This window comes from Geospiza fortis, unplaced genomic scaffold (genome assembly GCF_000277835.1).
Source record: "Geospiza fortis unplaced genomic scaffold, GeoFor_1.0 scaffold200, whole genome shotgun sequence".
NCBI classification, from domain to species: Eukaryota; Metazoa; Chordata; class Aves; order Passeriformes; family Thraupidae; genus Geospiza; species Geospiza fortis.
In genome coordinates this window covers 57,542-74,119 of record NW_005054353.1, presented here as the reverse complement: position 1 = coordinate 74,119, position 16,578 = coordinate 57,542, and the positions used below count along the sequence as shown (strand labels likewise).

The following is a 16,578-nucleotide window of genomic DNA, read 5'->3' as shown; positions in this document are numbered from 1 at the left end:
AGCATATAGTCAATTCTGATATTGATTGGAGGATTGAAATGCCAAGGTTTTCCCCCAGACCTGGAGGAATAATATCTATTTTAAGGAAAAATTGTGCTTCCAAGGTAAATACTCACAAGAAACACAAAAGGTAAGATTTTGTGTACAAGTAGCATAATAACATTTGCTTTTAGTGTGTACTTGGAAGAATCTTTTAAGCTAAAAGAACAAATATTAGCAATTTATTTATTTACCATATTTGCTTAGATTACTCAGTTACAAAGATCTAATTGGAATTAAATACATAATGATTTTACACAAATGAAGATCTCATTAAAAAAATGGGATCTGGAGAGGCACATAACTTTTTAAAATGAGTTTATGGTCATGTCAGGCAGAAAAAAAGCTATACTTCAGACCTCCTTGAATGTGACTAAGAGAACCTACTGCAGGTGTTACTCCTATGCCCAGATTTTATGGCTGCCATGGGTTATTTATTACAAGAAAATCATTACAAGGGATATGTGATAGCAGCAACTAACAGATCCATGTCACTACCAGCATATATAAGCCTACAATTCAGTAAATAATTCTTTTACATTTTTCTGTATATAAACCAAAATATGTACTACAGGTGGCTGTGAATAATACACATAAGTTTTCAGATGTCCTTTATAGAATTTGCAAAGATCTGTTTAACACTTTCCCAAAACTTTTTTCTTTTGAGTGAAACAATTCTAACAGAGCAGAGCTATTTACTTTTAACTTAGAAATATAACGAGTAGTTTAAAAAATTAATATAAAATCTTTGCATGATAAAGAAACTGCCGATGTGATAATACCTTAAGATAACCAATTTATCCACCCATTTAACTACTGGAAATCAATGTGCAAATAACCAATCTTGTCACCTCATTGGCAATCACCATTTTTAGACAGTGAAAAACATCTTCAGTTTGTGAAAGATTAAATGTAAATAATTAGGCTACATATGGTGTCTAGGCCTATCATCAAATGCTCTCCTGAGGTTATGAGCTTCAACATGAATCATGATTCACAGATTGTCTGAGCACAGTGGGAGAGAAGCAGGCCAAGAAAAGCACACTGCAGGCTAAAATGGACCAGTGATGCTCCAATGCCACAGATATAATAAAAAGAATGTCTCAAAATGTAAATCTTCTTTATCATAGGCCCAAGGAGGAAGACTTAATAAAGACAACACACATTTCAGTGTGCTTCTGAATTGCCAGTGAAAGCTAACTTAAGTATAGTGAGCCCTACATAAATATGATGCTGTGGTACTCAACTCTTTGGTTGAGTTTCCAAAGCAGGACTTCTGTCTGTTTTTAGAGCAGCTGAAATGAGGAAAGCAATAAGGCCAGGGGAAGGGCAGTGAAGTGAGGAGAAGAGTGAGCATGGGAACAACACGGACATCTAAAAGAAATCTCTCTTATCACTCAAAACAACAGAATCCCTAAGTTCAAGAACTTCATAAACGGCTACTATTGCAGAATTGCTGTGCTCTTCAGTTGTGTTTTCTCACATAAACGTTTGCATGTGTTTCTAATATAAAACTGAGTAAACAAACCACCCACAATACATTACACCATATTGTTGTTCTGTAAGAAAGCTATTCAGTTCTGAGAATGTGCTGGAGAGGCATGAAAACAGGACACCCTAGGGAGAGAAATGGACTTCACTGGGGGACAAAAAAGAAACAGGTCACAGCTACTTGAAATACTACGTGTCCTTGAGAAAGCTTTTTCCATATTTGGTCCACTAGAAGATAGGATTACTTATAAAACTACTCACCATCAAATTTGAAATTTACAGTCTTAAAAAAAGTTAGATTGGTTTCCCTGTTCCCATTTTTGTACATCTACATTGGCATTTCTACTTACACAGAGAGAAACGCATGCTGGAAAACTTGCTTAAAATATACCGCTTAAAAATAGTGAAGATGCTTTGTCATCATTTGCCATCTATGATGCAGGAATAACTGCCACTAATAAAGTGAGGTGAGACCATATATTCCCCTTCACTAATTCAAAGGAATAAACAAAGCAGAAAGATTTAAAAAAATAATTGCAGGCTCAGCTGCTTCCTTCGGTCATTCTCCTAGTGAACATACCTTCTAAATAAGCGTTTTAAACTCATCAGGTAATTTTTTCTTCAGAAAGTAATTTCATCTGCTGCATCTTGATATTGTGCCACTTCTCTTGGTATGTACCAGAAAATAAAAATTTCTCTGTATAACCTGCTGCCTAATTCTCTGAACATCAAAAGAGACTTTTATCCTTTGCCTTCTTATGACTCTGTTGCAGAGGAGGTCATCTGTCTTTATTATGTCATCTTTAGCTCTTCAATTGAATTTTTAAATGAAACATTACAATAAATACTGCATGAGAAAACTGGCTTTCTATAGCTTGCTATTCTCATTGAATACACAATTAGGCACAATCCTTACCAATACTTCTCCTATTTTAAGTTTTTAATTTTAATTAATTTTATTTCTGTTTTCTCTATAAACAATCTATTTTTTATCTCTGCTAAGCAGAACTAAAAATATAAGTACTTGTCATCTCTAAGGCAAAAAACTGATAATATGAAATCACAGAATCACAGAATGGACAAGGTTGGAAGAGAGCACAGTGGATGGTCTGCTCCAACCTCCCTGCTCAAGCAGGGCCATCCCAGAGCACATGGCACAGGATTGTGTCCAGACAGTTCTCAAATATCTCCAGTGAAGGAGACTCCACAGCCTCTCGGCAATCTGTTCCACTACACCTGCACAAGTAAAGAAATTCCTTCCCACATTCAGGTTGAATTTCCTGTGCATCAGTTTCTGCCCGTTGCCTCGGACTGGTGCTTGGCACCACTGAGAAGAGCCTGGCTCCATCCTCTTGATACCCTCCCTTCAGAGACTGACATACATTTATGAGATCCTCTCTCAGTTGTCTTCTCACCTTATCTTTTTCACCCTCTCTGTGCTCCAGGAGCTCCACATCTCTCTTGTACTGTGGAGTCCAGAACTGGATGCTGTGTTCCAGCTGTAGCCTCACCAGGTCTGCATAGAAGGGCAGGATCACCTCCCTCACCCTGCTGCCAGTGCTCATGCTAGTGCATCCCAGGATACCTTTGGCCTTCTTAGAGCACACTGCTAGCTCATGGACAGCCTGCTGTCTATCAGGTCCCTCAGGTCCTTCTCCATGAAGCTGTTTTCCAGCAGGTTGGCTCCCAGCCTGTACTGGTACATGGGGTTGTTCGTCCCCAGGTGCAGGACCCTGCATTCACCTCTGTTGAGTTTGAGATGGTTTTCTCTGCCCATCTCTCCAGCCTGCTGAGGTCATTCTGAAGGGCTGCTCAGCACTCTGGGCTATCGGCCGCTCCTCCCAGCTTTGTGTTGTTGGGGAACTTGCTGAGGAGGCCTCTGGCCCTTCACCCAAGTTATTGGTGAAAAGCTAAACAATACTGGGACCAGTACTGAACCTCAGGGGACACCACCAGTGACAGGCCTCCAACCAGACCCTGTGCCACTGATTACTGTCCCACTCTCTGGGGTCTGTCATTTAGCCTGTAATTACAGTAAACTCCTTCCATTAAGAAAACAAACTTTTGTAATATATACAACTGCTACTTCTGTTGGTAGAAAACATCTTTCTTCTAGGCTAGCCACTGGCAATCCCAAGCAGGTATACCTTACAGTAGTTACTTATTCAATCAAAATCCCAATTGTTAATTCTTACCAGATGTTAAACTAGACTGCAACATCTCATGACTAATCCATTGAGTCATGGATGGCAATCCCTCTTACTCAGCTTAAGCAGGAACATACCTGAAAGTTTAATGCAGGGAACAGCTATCCTAAAAGCCTTCAGTACTTTGGGGCTGTTTAAAATAGACTATTACTTGTCCAACAGCTCATTTACTGGTTTTCTTTTTTGTTCCACTGAGAAGAATCAGCACTTTACAGGAAAAATACCAAAGTCTATAAGGACAAGGCACTTGACTAATGGTTCATTTATTCCAGTGATAAAGGATATCAGTTAATCAGACATTGTGTTTTCAGCTTTCTGTTATTGATTTATACTTTAAGAAACAACAACACTTTTATTCCAGTATTTGTCCCAGAGCAGTTGGGAAACAAGTACAGCATGGCAACCATGTTGCAGAACTCACAGGGAAGTCGTGTCATCCCACTCGCAATACAAAAAAAATGGTTTAAATCAGCATCCAGATTTTTTAGGCTGGCAACTTAGACTACAGGAAAGACAAGAAAAAAACACTGGAAACACCTAAGTGCATGTGACAGCTAGAAAAGAAAAAAAAGGCAAAATAAATAACATCCTCTAAGTATTCAATAATATATAAACATGATGTAGTGTAATTTTGAGTTGCTGTTTAGTATGAAGGTAATTTAATGAAGCAAAACAGGATAAATTGAAACTAGAGAAAAAACACCACAACAGCTGTTAGGAAGCAGAGATGCACCAGCATCAAGGCATAATAAACACCAGCCACAAGCGTGATCATACCATTTACACTCTTTTTGAATGAAGACAGGGAAAATCGGGAACACTGTGAGTTATTCATGTTTGTAAATTATCCCATAATTATATGGGAGAAAGCTGATGTATACCTGAAGATTTAGAAGCACAACTTTTCCTAGATGACAAGGTACGAAAAAGGCTCATCCTTTTGTTACAAGACAAAATATTCTTCTGCTGCATGTTATGGGAAAGCAGTATGTAAAAAAGCCTACAGGTTTAGGGGTTTGTTCTGTAGGACAGTTACAAGTTCTGACCTCTAAGAAGCCAATGACAAAAGTCCCAGTAACTTCAGCTTTAGACTGTTTACTGCTCAAATGCAAAGGTATCAAAACAATGTCTATGGCTCTGAATGACCATCCCACCACTGTCCTTTTTTTGACAGGATTTATGTTTTCACTGGAAAACAGGTAGCAATGCCAAAATTAAAAGTTGTGGTTTACATCTTTCAAACAAAGATGATGTTTACTCCTTCAGGAAGCTAATGAGTATTTCTGCAACTTTCAATAAAAGATAAGTGAAAACAAATTTGCAGCACCTTAGAAATTATCACACCACATACATAATTTTCTACATCTTTCACAGCTGCAGGGAGTTTTGATAGGAGGAAGCCAACTTTCTTACAATTGAACATCCCAATGGACCAAGGACCTGTGGATGGGTGAATCTGCCTGAAGCATGCACGGGAAGTAGCAATCCTCAGAAGATTCTCTATCAGAATCTCTACCAGATTCAACTGGCAGCTCTGCTGAGAGAAAGAAAAGAAAGATGCACAGAGGACAAAGATTGCAAGATGCACACAGAATATTTGCTTGAGAAAAAGAGAAGAAAGATGCACAGAGAAAAGTTTTTCTAACACTAGACATGTAAGAATCTTATCTACATGGAATGAAGACAAGATATCCAGGAGACACACTGTCATGACTGATTTGGGGTCTTCCATCCTTCAGGTAGTGTAAGGAATAAATTTGGGTTTGTGTTTTAGCAAAATCTGTATTTCTCTGCAGCTTTCACAAGAAAGCTTATTCCTAAATACTAGGGAATTAGCAATTCCCATGGACCTAGAACCGGTGTAAAAGACAATTCTGTCACTATGTTATCTTTACTGTGCTTAATACAATCAGTGGTGCTACTGCCTGTTGTGAGACCGCAGAACACAATGTGATTACGTTCCTTCTGTAGTTTTGCAAATTGACATCTCACTCTTCCTGCATTTCTTTCCCTTTGCAACGAAAGGAATCAACAGGACATCAGTGACCTAAAAAGGCAGCAGTAATTTTATGTAATTTTTGATTACAGAGAGTATTGCCTGAGGAAAGTCAAATGGCTAACGGTCAACACATTTTCCTGGCATAAAAGAATCCCCAATAAAGTCCTTTATGTGTTTGGTTCAAATCAGACACAAATTCATGTCTTACATTTCACCAGAATACTTGGTACCTCAAGATATAAAGTCTTCTGAAAACTGTGGTTTTAAGGAGACAATATTTTCTGGAGAAGAATCATTTCACCTGAAAGTGACAAGATATTTGATATTTTTGATATTTGCTTCTTAGAGAAAGCAACTCATTAGCAAATCACAGTAGAAATCTTGTGTGATCATCAACAAAGTGTACTTAAACTAGCATGAAATAAATGCCAGCATTTCAGAAAGTCCTGTTTTCATGCAGACACAGTTCGAGCAAAATATCAGATCTTGGTAATAAATACAAAAAACAAACCATAGTAAACACTGGTGATTGATTTTTTTATATGTTGTTAAACCTTTACTAAAAAGCTAAAATACTGTATGGTATTTGCACCAGAAATCGAGGTAAGTACTGTAAATATCATTAATATAAGAATACCAACATGCAGAAATATTGAGAATGCCTTCTGTAATGGGGTTTGAATTGAATTAATAACATATTAATGTCTCCAGTGATCACAACCAAGTTATGAAAGTAAATTTGAATGTGGCCTAGGATCTCTTAGTCTTCTCATTACAAAATATATTTGCTTTCCCAAGAGATGATATGCAATACTTCTATTCCAAAGTAAATATTATCAGTCATTCATAGTCCCTTAATTCAGCTGGGTAAATAACTGTAACCTTGTTTCATGGTGCACACACCTTTCACAGAATCTGGTCCAAAGCAATGAAAAGGAGGACAGACACTTCATTACATATATTTTTTCTCCCTTCATGAAGACAGCATAAGAGTAAACACACAAAAAACTTAACACTCTTAACCTTGGCTGAGGGCACTCAGGTATCACTGGTAAAAGTTGTAGCAGAATCTGTACTGAAGAGTTGCATCATGAGGCCTTCCAGAATTATGTTCCTCTAGTTCTTCAATTTGACTTGTATGAGAAAGTAGTGTTGCAATGTTTCATGATTCAGAAGCTATTTACTGTATTGTCTGTACAGAAGAGCCCTACTCAGCAACTGGGTCACACAACACTAAGCACTGGAAGAAGACTTCAGATGTAGTGTCAAACTCCAAGCTCTGCAGTCTGATTTGAACTTAAATCCTCTAATTTCACTGCTCTTTATCAAGATAAGGATCTTTAATGAAAATAAACTCTTTTTCTAGTCTGGGATCAAACCTAGTTATTGGCTGAGAGCTTAAAGCAGTGAGCATTTCAAAGGTATCTCCTTTGGAAGCAAAGGTGCTGGTAATTCCCCCAAGAGGCTTCTACCCCATGGTCAAGACTGAGCAGGCGCTCTGTGATGTCCTGGTGGGTGGCGGGTACCCTTGCACTAATGGAAGCACTAAAACTGCTGAAATATACAGGGCTTTCAACTCTTGGAAATGGCTTAGAAAAATCATGCAAAGAAAACAATGGACAAGGACCATGTGATGCTCTCCAGAAAAATATTTGACAAACCAAATTACGGTTGTGTGAGTAATGGATGTGTCTGAGCTTCACCTGACCGCAGCTGGACAAATATGCTTTTCCTAAGCACATATTTACTGGATGCTATCAGAAACAGGAGACAGCACTAGACTGTCTAGAGCACTAGAGCTTTTGACCAACAAATATGGCAGCTCTTACATTCTCATAAAGCTCTGAACATCTAATATACCCCATCACTTGCTTTAATAATCAGAAATTATAATACTGGGATCTAGAGAAAAACTTGAGTGCTATAAATAATGCTATTACATGGGGATACGTGTTAATTATTGGCACCATAGTAAAACCACTATGCTTCTATCTCAGTTATTTCTGCAGTAACTTATCCACTTTCTAGCAGTGACAACCTACAATGATGGATGAGGAAGAAGGACCTGAACTTAAATTCAAAGAAATAATAAATAAGTGACAAAAATAAGAGCATCTGTACTCGTCCAGTACTATATTGTCTTCATTTCTTCTCCCTTGCCACATTTCCACTGACATGAGGAGGTAATTTACTATGCCAAGGAAATCCATGTCTGCCTGTGCTGAATTACTGCATTCATATTTCTACTTGTTTGTATCGAACTAAACTCGTAAGTCCAGCGATGTAGATGAGTCATACAGGCTGTCTTTCATTTTACAAGGCATCTTTAAATACCACTCTTATTTAACTTGTACTCATTACCATCAGCAAGCAATGTGTGTGCCATACTATCCTAATTGCCAGAAATTTGAGCAAGTAAATCATTAAAAGGTTATTTTTCATGCTAAATTTAATGTAGAGTATTAATCAACTTTATTTCATTATTATGAGTAATGCAACGTCCTATAGTCAAATCGATTTATAATTATGCCAGATCACATGGCAGGGGGGAAACAAGAACAACAAACAACAGACGGATGTCATTTCTGCTTAAATTCTCCATGTAAATTACAAACTGTTAAGTCAGACAGGGCTTTCTTTGCAGAGCACAACATCCAGATGGAATCTCATCAGCACAGCAAGAACTGAGACACATCTTTGTCTCAACATTTTAAAAGCAAAGTAACCAAATATCTTGCAAGCAACCTCCAGCCTGCTTTATATTTCCCTATTTGATCCTTAGGTCTGCTTTTTGGTATTATTTCTGAATAGAAATCTTTGAGACAACAGTGAAACAAAGCCATTTTGGAAAAAGATGAGACACACATGAGACAATTTCATGTGTTGCTGACATCACCACCATAGGATGGATCTTATTGTCTAAAATGGACATCTACAGAGGTAAACCTCTGATATTTCTGATAAGTGGTGTGTACAGACCATCCTTCCAGCTCCTCCAAAATGCAGTTCTGTACATAAGAAGCATCTCTTTCATATGCTACTTATTCCAGAATATTTTATTCTAGTTTAATCCTGTTGAATATCAGAGTACCAGTGGTAAATTCAGAATCCTTAACCTATACTAAACTGCAATCTGTCACCTCCCTGAAGCTGAGAAAGCAAGCTCTTGGGTATCTCTTCCAAAATAAATAACAACGCTGAGTTATCCCTGTAATTTGGAGATACAAGGAGGTACAACATTATGCATGGGTATTTAAATATACTTCTTGGCAATATTAAACTAGTTAGTGGGAAATATTTGATTGTTCATCAATTAGTCAGAAAACTCTAACTGCTCTAAACCTATCTCTGACAACTCTATTCCAGATGCAAGTTGATCTAATTTGGTTCATCACAATGAATTTGATTCAAAGTAAGGTTTTCATTTATTTGTTCTGATAGGTTGCTTAGCATTAAAAAATGCTCTTAAGAATTGCTTGCAAGTCTGCTTTCATGCTGTTGTAGAAAAGGTAACTTCCTAGGCACATTTGCATTCACCTTGCCTCTGCCTTGGATGTATTAGCCATTGTTGAGGGTTATACTACTTAATTAGGGAGAAGAATAAAAGATTACTTTAGAATAGTTATACAGGTATAAACTATTCTGTATATTCTATTATACATTATTATTCATATAATATAAGGTATAATTATTCAAGCATAATTTTTCTGTGGAAAAAAAACCCAAACACACACATATATTCCAAAGACTCATCTCCAAAATAGTTTTGGCAACTGCCCTTTATCTCATGATGTATTTTGAAATGGCAGCTGTTGGCAGGAGAGATAGATGTTATGTTTTTATCCTCATAGCCATAAGTCATAGAGCTTGTGTGTTCTTTGCATTACCAGAAATCAACCTTTTAGGACGTTCCAGATCCCACAAAACTTGCAATTGGTAAGTACATTACAGACTACACACTATCAAGATAAGGTAGAAAATACTTTTCTTTGTATTATTTTATGTTTTACATTGTAAAATATTATGGGAAAATGCAATGAAGCAGAAATACGTAAGGCAAACAAAATTTATTTATATTGCAAACATATGTGGACCATTCATCATTCATTCTCAGAAGGTTAGCTATGTTTGAAAGCTATGACAGATATCATAATGAAATATCTGTTTCAGAACACTTTTCTGACAAAGTATCTTAGGTCAAGTGGAACATGCACGTGTGGTTGCATGGCTTACTGTTAAATGTGAAATTAGGTTTATATTTATGATTAAAACCAGAAAATATACTTTCAGGCAGAACTGGGATCACCGGTTTTGGTGAGATATTAAACTGCACCTCTTGATAAAAACAGTAGTCAAGTCATAAGACTAAGGAGAAAAGCACTGTCAAGAAAATGGTGAAAAGACACATTTACCTTGTGTAACTGATAGTATTGCTTGGCACCGACTCCTCCTTGCTCTTCTCCTGTCCATAGCACCAAGCGCAGTGTTCTTTTTGGACGAAGTCCTAAAACACAGTTTTTAATATTGTTTTTAGAATTAAATACAGATATATTTTGAGCATTTTTTGCATTGGTCTCCAGCATCCATTGGAGGAAAAGCCTGTATTTCCACAAACCAAACACAACCTATATCAAGTGTGGGTTTTTCTGTGAAAGACTGGGGTGTGGGGAGAGAACCCACAGGAGGAAGAATTGGGCAGTTGAGGCACTGCTGCCCCTTGTAGTAGCACAAGAGAAGCACATTTCAGGGACATACTGAAAGCATCTGGAAACTACACCAGAAAGTAACTGCCTTGATAGATTTCTGAAACATGTGCTGCTGTCATTGGGGTGGTCTGCAATAAGTAATACATATCCGCCTGTAGCAGATCCAAATCAAATTTTCATGAAAACTACCATTGCTTTGTCATGGTTAATTTATAACAATTAATTGAAAATGAGCTGCTGGATTTTTATGAGAAATGTTTATCCATTTCAAGAACTGAGGGGCTATGTAATATCGTTTTGCTTTTTATCAGAGAAATGAAAAGCAGCAATCTGTACTCTGGAACCTGAAAGAATCAGCTGCTGAATGTATGCACGACTTTCTGAAACAAGGCAAACATGAAGCTATTTTCTATTTTGCTATGGTAGCTCAATCAGAAAGATAAGTTCTCAGATATATTTTGAAGCCCTTTCTGCAATAGAAGAACTGATCAGATAGAAGTTGCTTCCCTCTATTTATTTGGTTGTTTCTATTCATAAATTAATACATTGAAAGAAACTTGAGAGCATGGAAGAGCAAACAGATAAAGAAAAAATTGTTCTCTGTGCAGTGGAATGCTAATTATGTTAGAGAAAAAATAAAGAAAAAACATGAGAAGATTATCACAAGTGATAAAGTACCACACACACTATGGTGCTGAAGAGAAATAATATCAGGATCACTGTCAAAACTTATTTCATTTCCTAACTGAAATGGATGAAGACTGCCAATAGACTTGACCTTCATTAATTTTTTTCTTTTGACACAATGAATATGATCTGCACATTTCTTCTTGAAACTACATGCTACCAATCCTCCAAACTGAAGGCGGAATATAGAAGGAATACCCCAAATCTGAACAAAAGAGCTTGGATTTTCCAATATTTCATAAAGAAGTGCAAACAAGTTTGAAGGTGTATTTTCTGAATGTTGATCTGCTGACTGTAAACAGAAAGGCTGTCAAACTTCATTACTTTAAAGACAACCTTCTGCACACCTCCCAGTAGATTCCCTGCTCTCCTAAATCACAACAGTAAAGGATTAGCTTCCTTTGCTTTTCAAATTAGTCAGATGGCTTATGAGGCAAATCTGAGATAATAAAATAGCTCCCAATTTGAAGTCAGAAAGATTTAAGCCCAAAATAACCCCAAATATGTCAGCAGCTTGGTTAGAAGAGGTGGCTGTAAAAAAGAAGTGCTGGTATAAAACATAGAGGCCAGTGCTGCAGCATGGTTCCAGCAGCACCGCAGTTTAAGTGGAAAAAGGAGGTTTATTTGTCATATCACAAAATGCAAAGTGAAGTCCAATCTCCAGCCCACCACACCAAGCCTGTGAGTATAGATTTGGTAAGAAACACTCAAGACAGGGAAGCAGCATCTCCTGGCTCCTCCCAGGCAAAAATCAAGCTGCTTTAGTCTGCCACTGCTGCCCTTAGGGGGACTTGGGCCAGTGATCAGGACGTTCTCATGGTTGGCTCAGATGAGCTGTAACCTCAGCTCCTCCTCTCCAGGGGCTGGAGATGATCTCAGCCTACTTGTGACATTTGAGACAAAAAGACATTTGAGATTCTTATGGCTCCCCCCCACCCCATCCCCAGCCCATCATTGCATCTGTCCATTGAAGCTGGGGAAATAAAAAAGCCCTGCTGAGCTTTGGTCTCTCCAGTCTGGGACATGGTGTATCAGCTCTTCCTATCTCACAGATCCCTGTCAGCAAATTCATTTGTGTGTTCTACTGAAATTAAATGGGCAACTTGAAAAAAATAAAAATACATAAGCTGTGGAGGCAGTTATTTTAAATACAAACAAAGTCTACAGAGGAAAATTTAATTTCCTCATTATCTTAATCTGAAAGCCATAACTATTTATCTACCTGTTATTAAAAACAGAGCTAATCTGACCAAAGAACAGCAAACAAATCCAGTATCCAGAAGTAAAATTGCTGAGAATATTCTCAATGCATGTTTTTATTAGGAAAAAAAATGAAGTACTGTATTCAATTTACAAAAGTTTTTCAAAGTAAGTTTAACTACTTTGGTTGGCTTCTTAAAAACCACTGGTTCCTCAGCAAGGTATCAGCTGCACAAAATCAGAAGTCTTTCAGATCGCAGCCCAAATATATACTGAAGAGACAGGATAAAATAGCAATTGGGCTAGGAAACTGTTTTATAATGGGTGCAACGTATTGAGGGGTGGGTAGGCAATTTTAAATGAAGGAAAACTGTTATACAAATGAAATTGTGCCTCTTTCCTTGTTATCTGAATAAATGACTTATTACATAGTATTAAAAATAAAGAGGCTATCAGAAGAAAAAACATACAGATGAATTTCTAAATCTCCACAGTGTTTTAGAAAAATGTATTATCTTTTTTCTCCCTTCAGCCTTGCCCTTAACTGAAATAAAATCATAGTTTACCACAAAAGAACATTTTGGTGATCAGCCTCTATATTCTTATCTCAAGCATAAAAGATACTGTGGGCATGTGGAATCACAAATGAAATAACATCGATATGGTCAATCTATGACTAAGGATACATCTGCGGCAAGCACAGCAGGACACCTGCTCTATTACACTCCCTCTGTGCTGGAGTGGCTGCTATCCTTTCCTTCTCCTTGGGTACCACAAACACTTCGGTCATACCAATGTGCAGGGCTTATTGACTCTATTTTCTGTTTCTTTTAAATCATCATAGATTGCCCACATTCATAGATAACAGCAGCAAGACCTGAATTTTATGTCCTACATGTCCTGCTCATGCTTGACAGAATTGAGACATTCCAACATAGCAAAACTGAAATGTAACATTTTGTACATGTAGAGACAAATCATAATGGCCTGTTACATGCAAAGGAAAAAATAAACCCACTTCATTCTCAATATAGTCTACAAGTCAGGAAGGAAAACTTGAATCATCTTTCTAAAATCAAAATAGAGATCAGTACTATAAACACAAAATTTCCTTCAGTAACTATTTTCCTACTTTATAAACATAAATCCTTACTGATGGGGAGGATCAGAAAGATAAAATATTTTCTAAGAAGACAGTGTGTAGATTGCTAACAGGCTTCTTCAATGTCATTTTAAGACTGACCAGCTTACAAAACCATAAAAAGCATTCCACCTTTGTAAAAACAGATATTTTCCCTGCAAATCAAGGCACTGGGATCACACACAAGCAAATCAAATAGCTGTTCAGCTTATATGAGGCATACAAGCAAAATGCAAATGGATGTGAGTAGATTAACAGGTGTCAAGGTTTAACCTCAGCTGGCAGCTAAGCCCCTCACAGCCGCTTGCTCATTCCCTCACCAACGGGATAAGGGAGAAAATCAGGGGGATAAAAGCTAAAAAACTCATGTGTTGAGATAAAGACAATTTAATAGGGAAAGCAAAAGCTGTACACAGAAGCAAAGCAAAACAAGGAAGTAATGCATTCCTAAGACCCTGCATAAATGGCCTAGAAAAGCCATTTATAGCCTAGAAAAGGAGAGGCCTTGAGCATAAAGCAGAATAAATTGCACTGCCAATCAAGGGAGGTGATTCTGCCCTCTACTTCCCCTGGTGAGACCCCACCTGGAGTGCTGCATCCAGCCCTGAAGTCCTCAGCACAGGGAAGACATGGGCATGTTTAAGTGGGTCCAGGGGAGGGTCACAAAGATGATCAAATGGATGGAACTTCTCTCCTATGAGGAAAGGCTGAGACTAGAGAAGGCTCCATGGAGACCTTAGAGGAGCCTTCCAGTAACTAAGAGGAATTAACAAGAAATAAGGACAGACTTTTTAGCAGGGCCCGTGACAATAAGGACAAGGAGCAAAGGTTTTAAACTAAAGGAGGGTAGATTCAGATTAGATCTAAGGAAATGCTTTTTACAGTGAGGGAGGGCAGTGAAACATGGTCACAGGTTGCCCAGAGAGATTGTAGATGCCCCATCCCTGGAGAAATTCAAGGTCAGATGCAACATGCTCTGGGCAACCTGATCAAGTTGAAGCAGTTCCTGTTCATTATAGGGGTGTTGGACTAAATGACCTTTAATGATGTTTTTCAACCCAAACTATTCTCTATGTTCTCTTACTCCCTAAGTCACTAATGTACTTGCTTTAGGCGCTACTAGGGAGGTATAGACAGATGTATCATCCTTAAACATTGTCCTCTGCTGTGCTGAACATACATGGGCTATGGCCTTTTCTGCATTGTTACCCTGTGGCTTTTAGTTTCTTTAAAAGGTATTTATACAAAAATATTTATAAGTATTTATACAGAAAACATCAAGATACATAATGATGTTGCTGACATTCTTTAAATTCTTATTACACTCCCTACCTTTTTCAAGTTTGGAGCTGATTGGACATAGGGGATTTACTGTGTGTCTTTAGATGGGATATTTCTATCATGCATGCACTTCTCATAAAATACCTGGAATTTCCATTTCTGCCACAGCATAAAATAAAAATGAAACCGGTACTCCACATTTTGCTAAAGATAAGAACTCATCATCAAAAACAGTGGTACAATCTGCTAATACCTGATTTATGTATCCTGTGGTATGGGCAAGGAAGAGAAAAAGCTCTTACTGCTAGCAACCTGTTTCCCTGCCTAATTTCAAAGAATATACATACAGAAATAAACTGTAATCAATAGGATGATAGTAATAACACAGTTAATTGAAGATGTCCAGACTTTTTCCTCTGAAGATCTAGAAGAAATCTCCATTCTAAACCAGAAGTACTTTGGCTTTCACTCTTGTTAGAAACACAGCTCTCTATGGTTTAAACAATTGAGCTCAGTACTTGAGCAGAAAAGTGCCTGTGTATTCATTTATTTAAGAAGAAATTGTTTTTTTAATTGAGTGACAAATAATGATTTCACAGAGAAAATCGCAGAATCATAGAATGGTTTGGGTTGGAAGGGACATTAGAGATCATTTAGTTCTAACGTCCCTGCCATGGGCAGGGACATTTCGCTGGGTCAGGTTGCCGAGAGCTCCATCCAGCCTGGCCTTAAACCCTTGCAGAGACAGGGCATTTGCAACTTCTCTGTGCACCTGTGCCAGTGCCTCACCATCCTCACCATCTCACCCAAGGAATTTGGATTCCTTCCAAACATCTAATCTAAACCTCCTCTCTAAGTTTGAAGCCATTGCCCCTTGCCCTGTCACTACATGCTCTTCTAAATAGACTCTCCTCATCTTTCTTGTGCGCTTCCTTCAGGTACTGGAAGGCCACAACCAAGTCATCCCTAAGCCTTCTCTTCTCCAGGCTGAACAACTGCAATTCCCTCAGCCTTTCCTCACAGGAGAGGCGCTCTGTCCTTGTAATCATCTTCAGGGCCCTCCTCTGCACTTACCCCAGCAGGTCCACATCCTTCTTATCCTGGGGTCCTCAGAGCTGGATGCAGCACAGGTGGGGTCTCACAAGGGGAGACCAGAGAGGCAGAATCCCCTCTCTCACCCTGCTGGCCACGTTGTTTTGAATGCAGCCCAGGACATATTTGGCTTTCTAGGCTGTAAGTGCACATTGCCAGGTGTCATGTCCACCCTCTCACCAATCAGTACCCTCAAGTTCTTCTTCGTAGAGCTTCAAAGTTAAAAGCTTCCAAAAACAAGGCAAAGAACAGCTGAAAAAACCCCTTTTAGTACTACTTAAACCTTGATTATAACATATTTCTAATTCCCCAGTGAGGCTCAAATTAGACATGGGAAACAGCTTTCAGCTTCAGAAACTGTCTTTCTTTTCTTCTTAAACCAGTCTAATGCAGCACAGTCTCCTTGATTTTTGTCTGTTGATAGCTTCTTTTTGTGGCACTGAGGACAAAGCACTGCAAAAAATAGCACTGGGAAGCAAGAAAACCTCTGAGTGTTGAAAGTCTGGAGTAAGGAGAGATGAGGTCTGGAGCAGAAGAGATGAAGCACTGCAGGAAGAAGACAGAAAATGGTCAGGTCTGTGGCTGGGGAGGGGAAATCAAAGTGATGAGCCAAGCCGGATGCTGCAGCTCAGTCTCGCCTGGGGCTGTCAGCTTGCTCAGAAACATGTTTTGGGGCTTGAGAGGACACGACTGCCACTGGCACAGACTGTGAGCAGCGGTTTGCACAGGCTCTTC

At 38.4% G+C, this 16,578-nt stretch overlaps 1 protein-coding gene across 1 annotated transcript in view; it reads right to left on the bottom strand.

Moving 5' to 3' along the window:
- Positions 1–16,578, bottom strand: part of LOC102039986 (carboxypeptidase Q-like) — a gene marked incomplete at its 5' end in the record, with an annotated part of 93,678 nt that overhangs the window by 29,202 nt on the left and 47,898 nt on the right. The window contains one exon of the mRNA XM_005423486.2: positions 10,149–10,240. Within this exon, the coding sequence (XP_005423543.2) occupies positions 10,149–10,240 (92 nt within the window). The remainder of the gene's footprint in view (positions 1–10,148; positions 10,241–16,578) is intronic.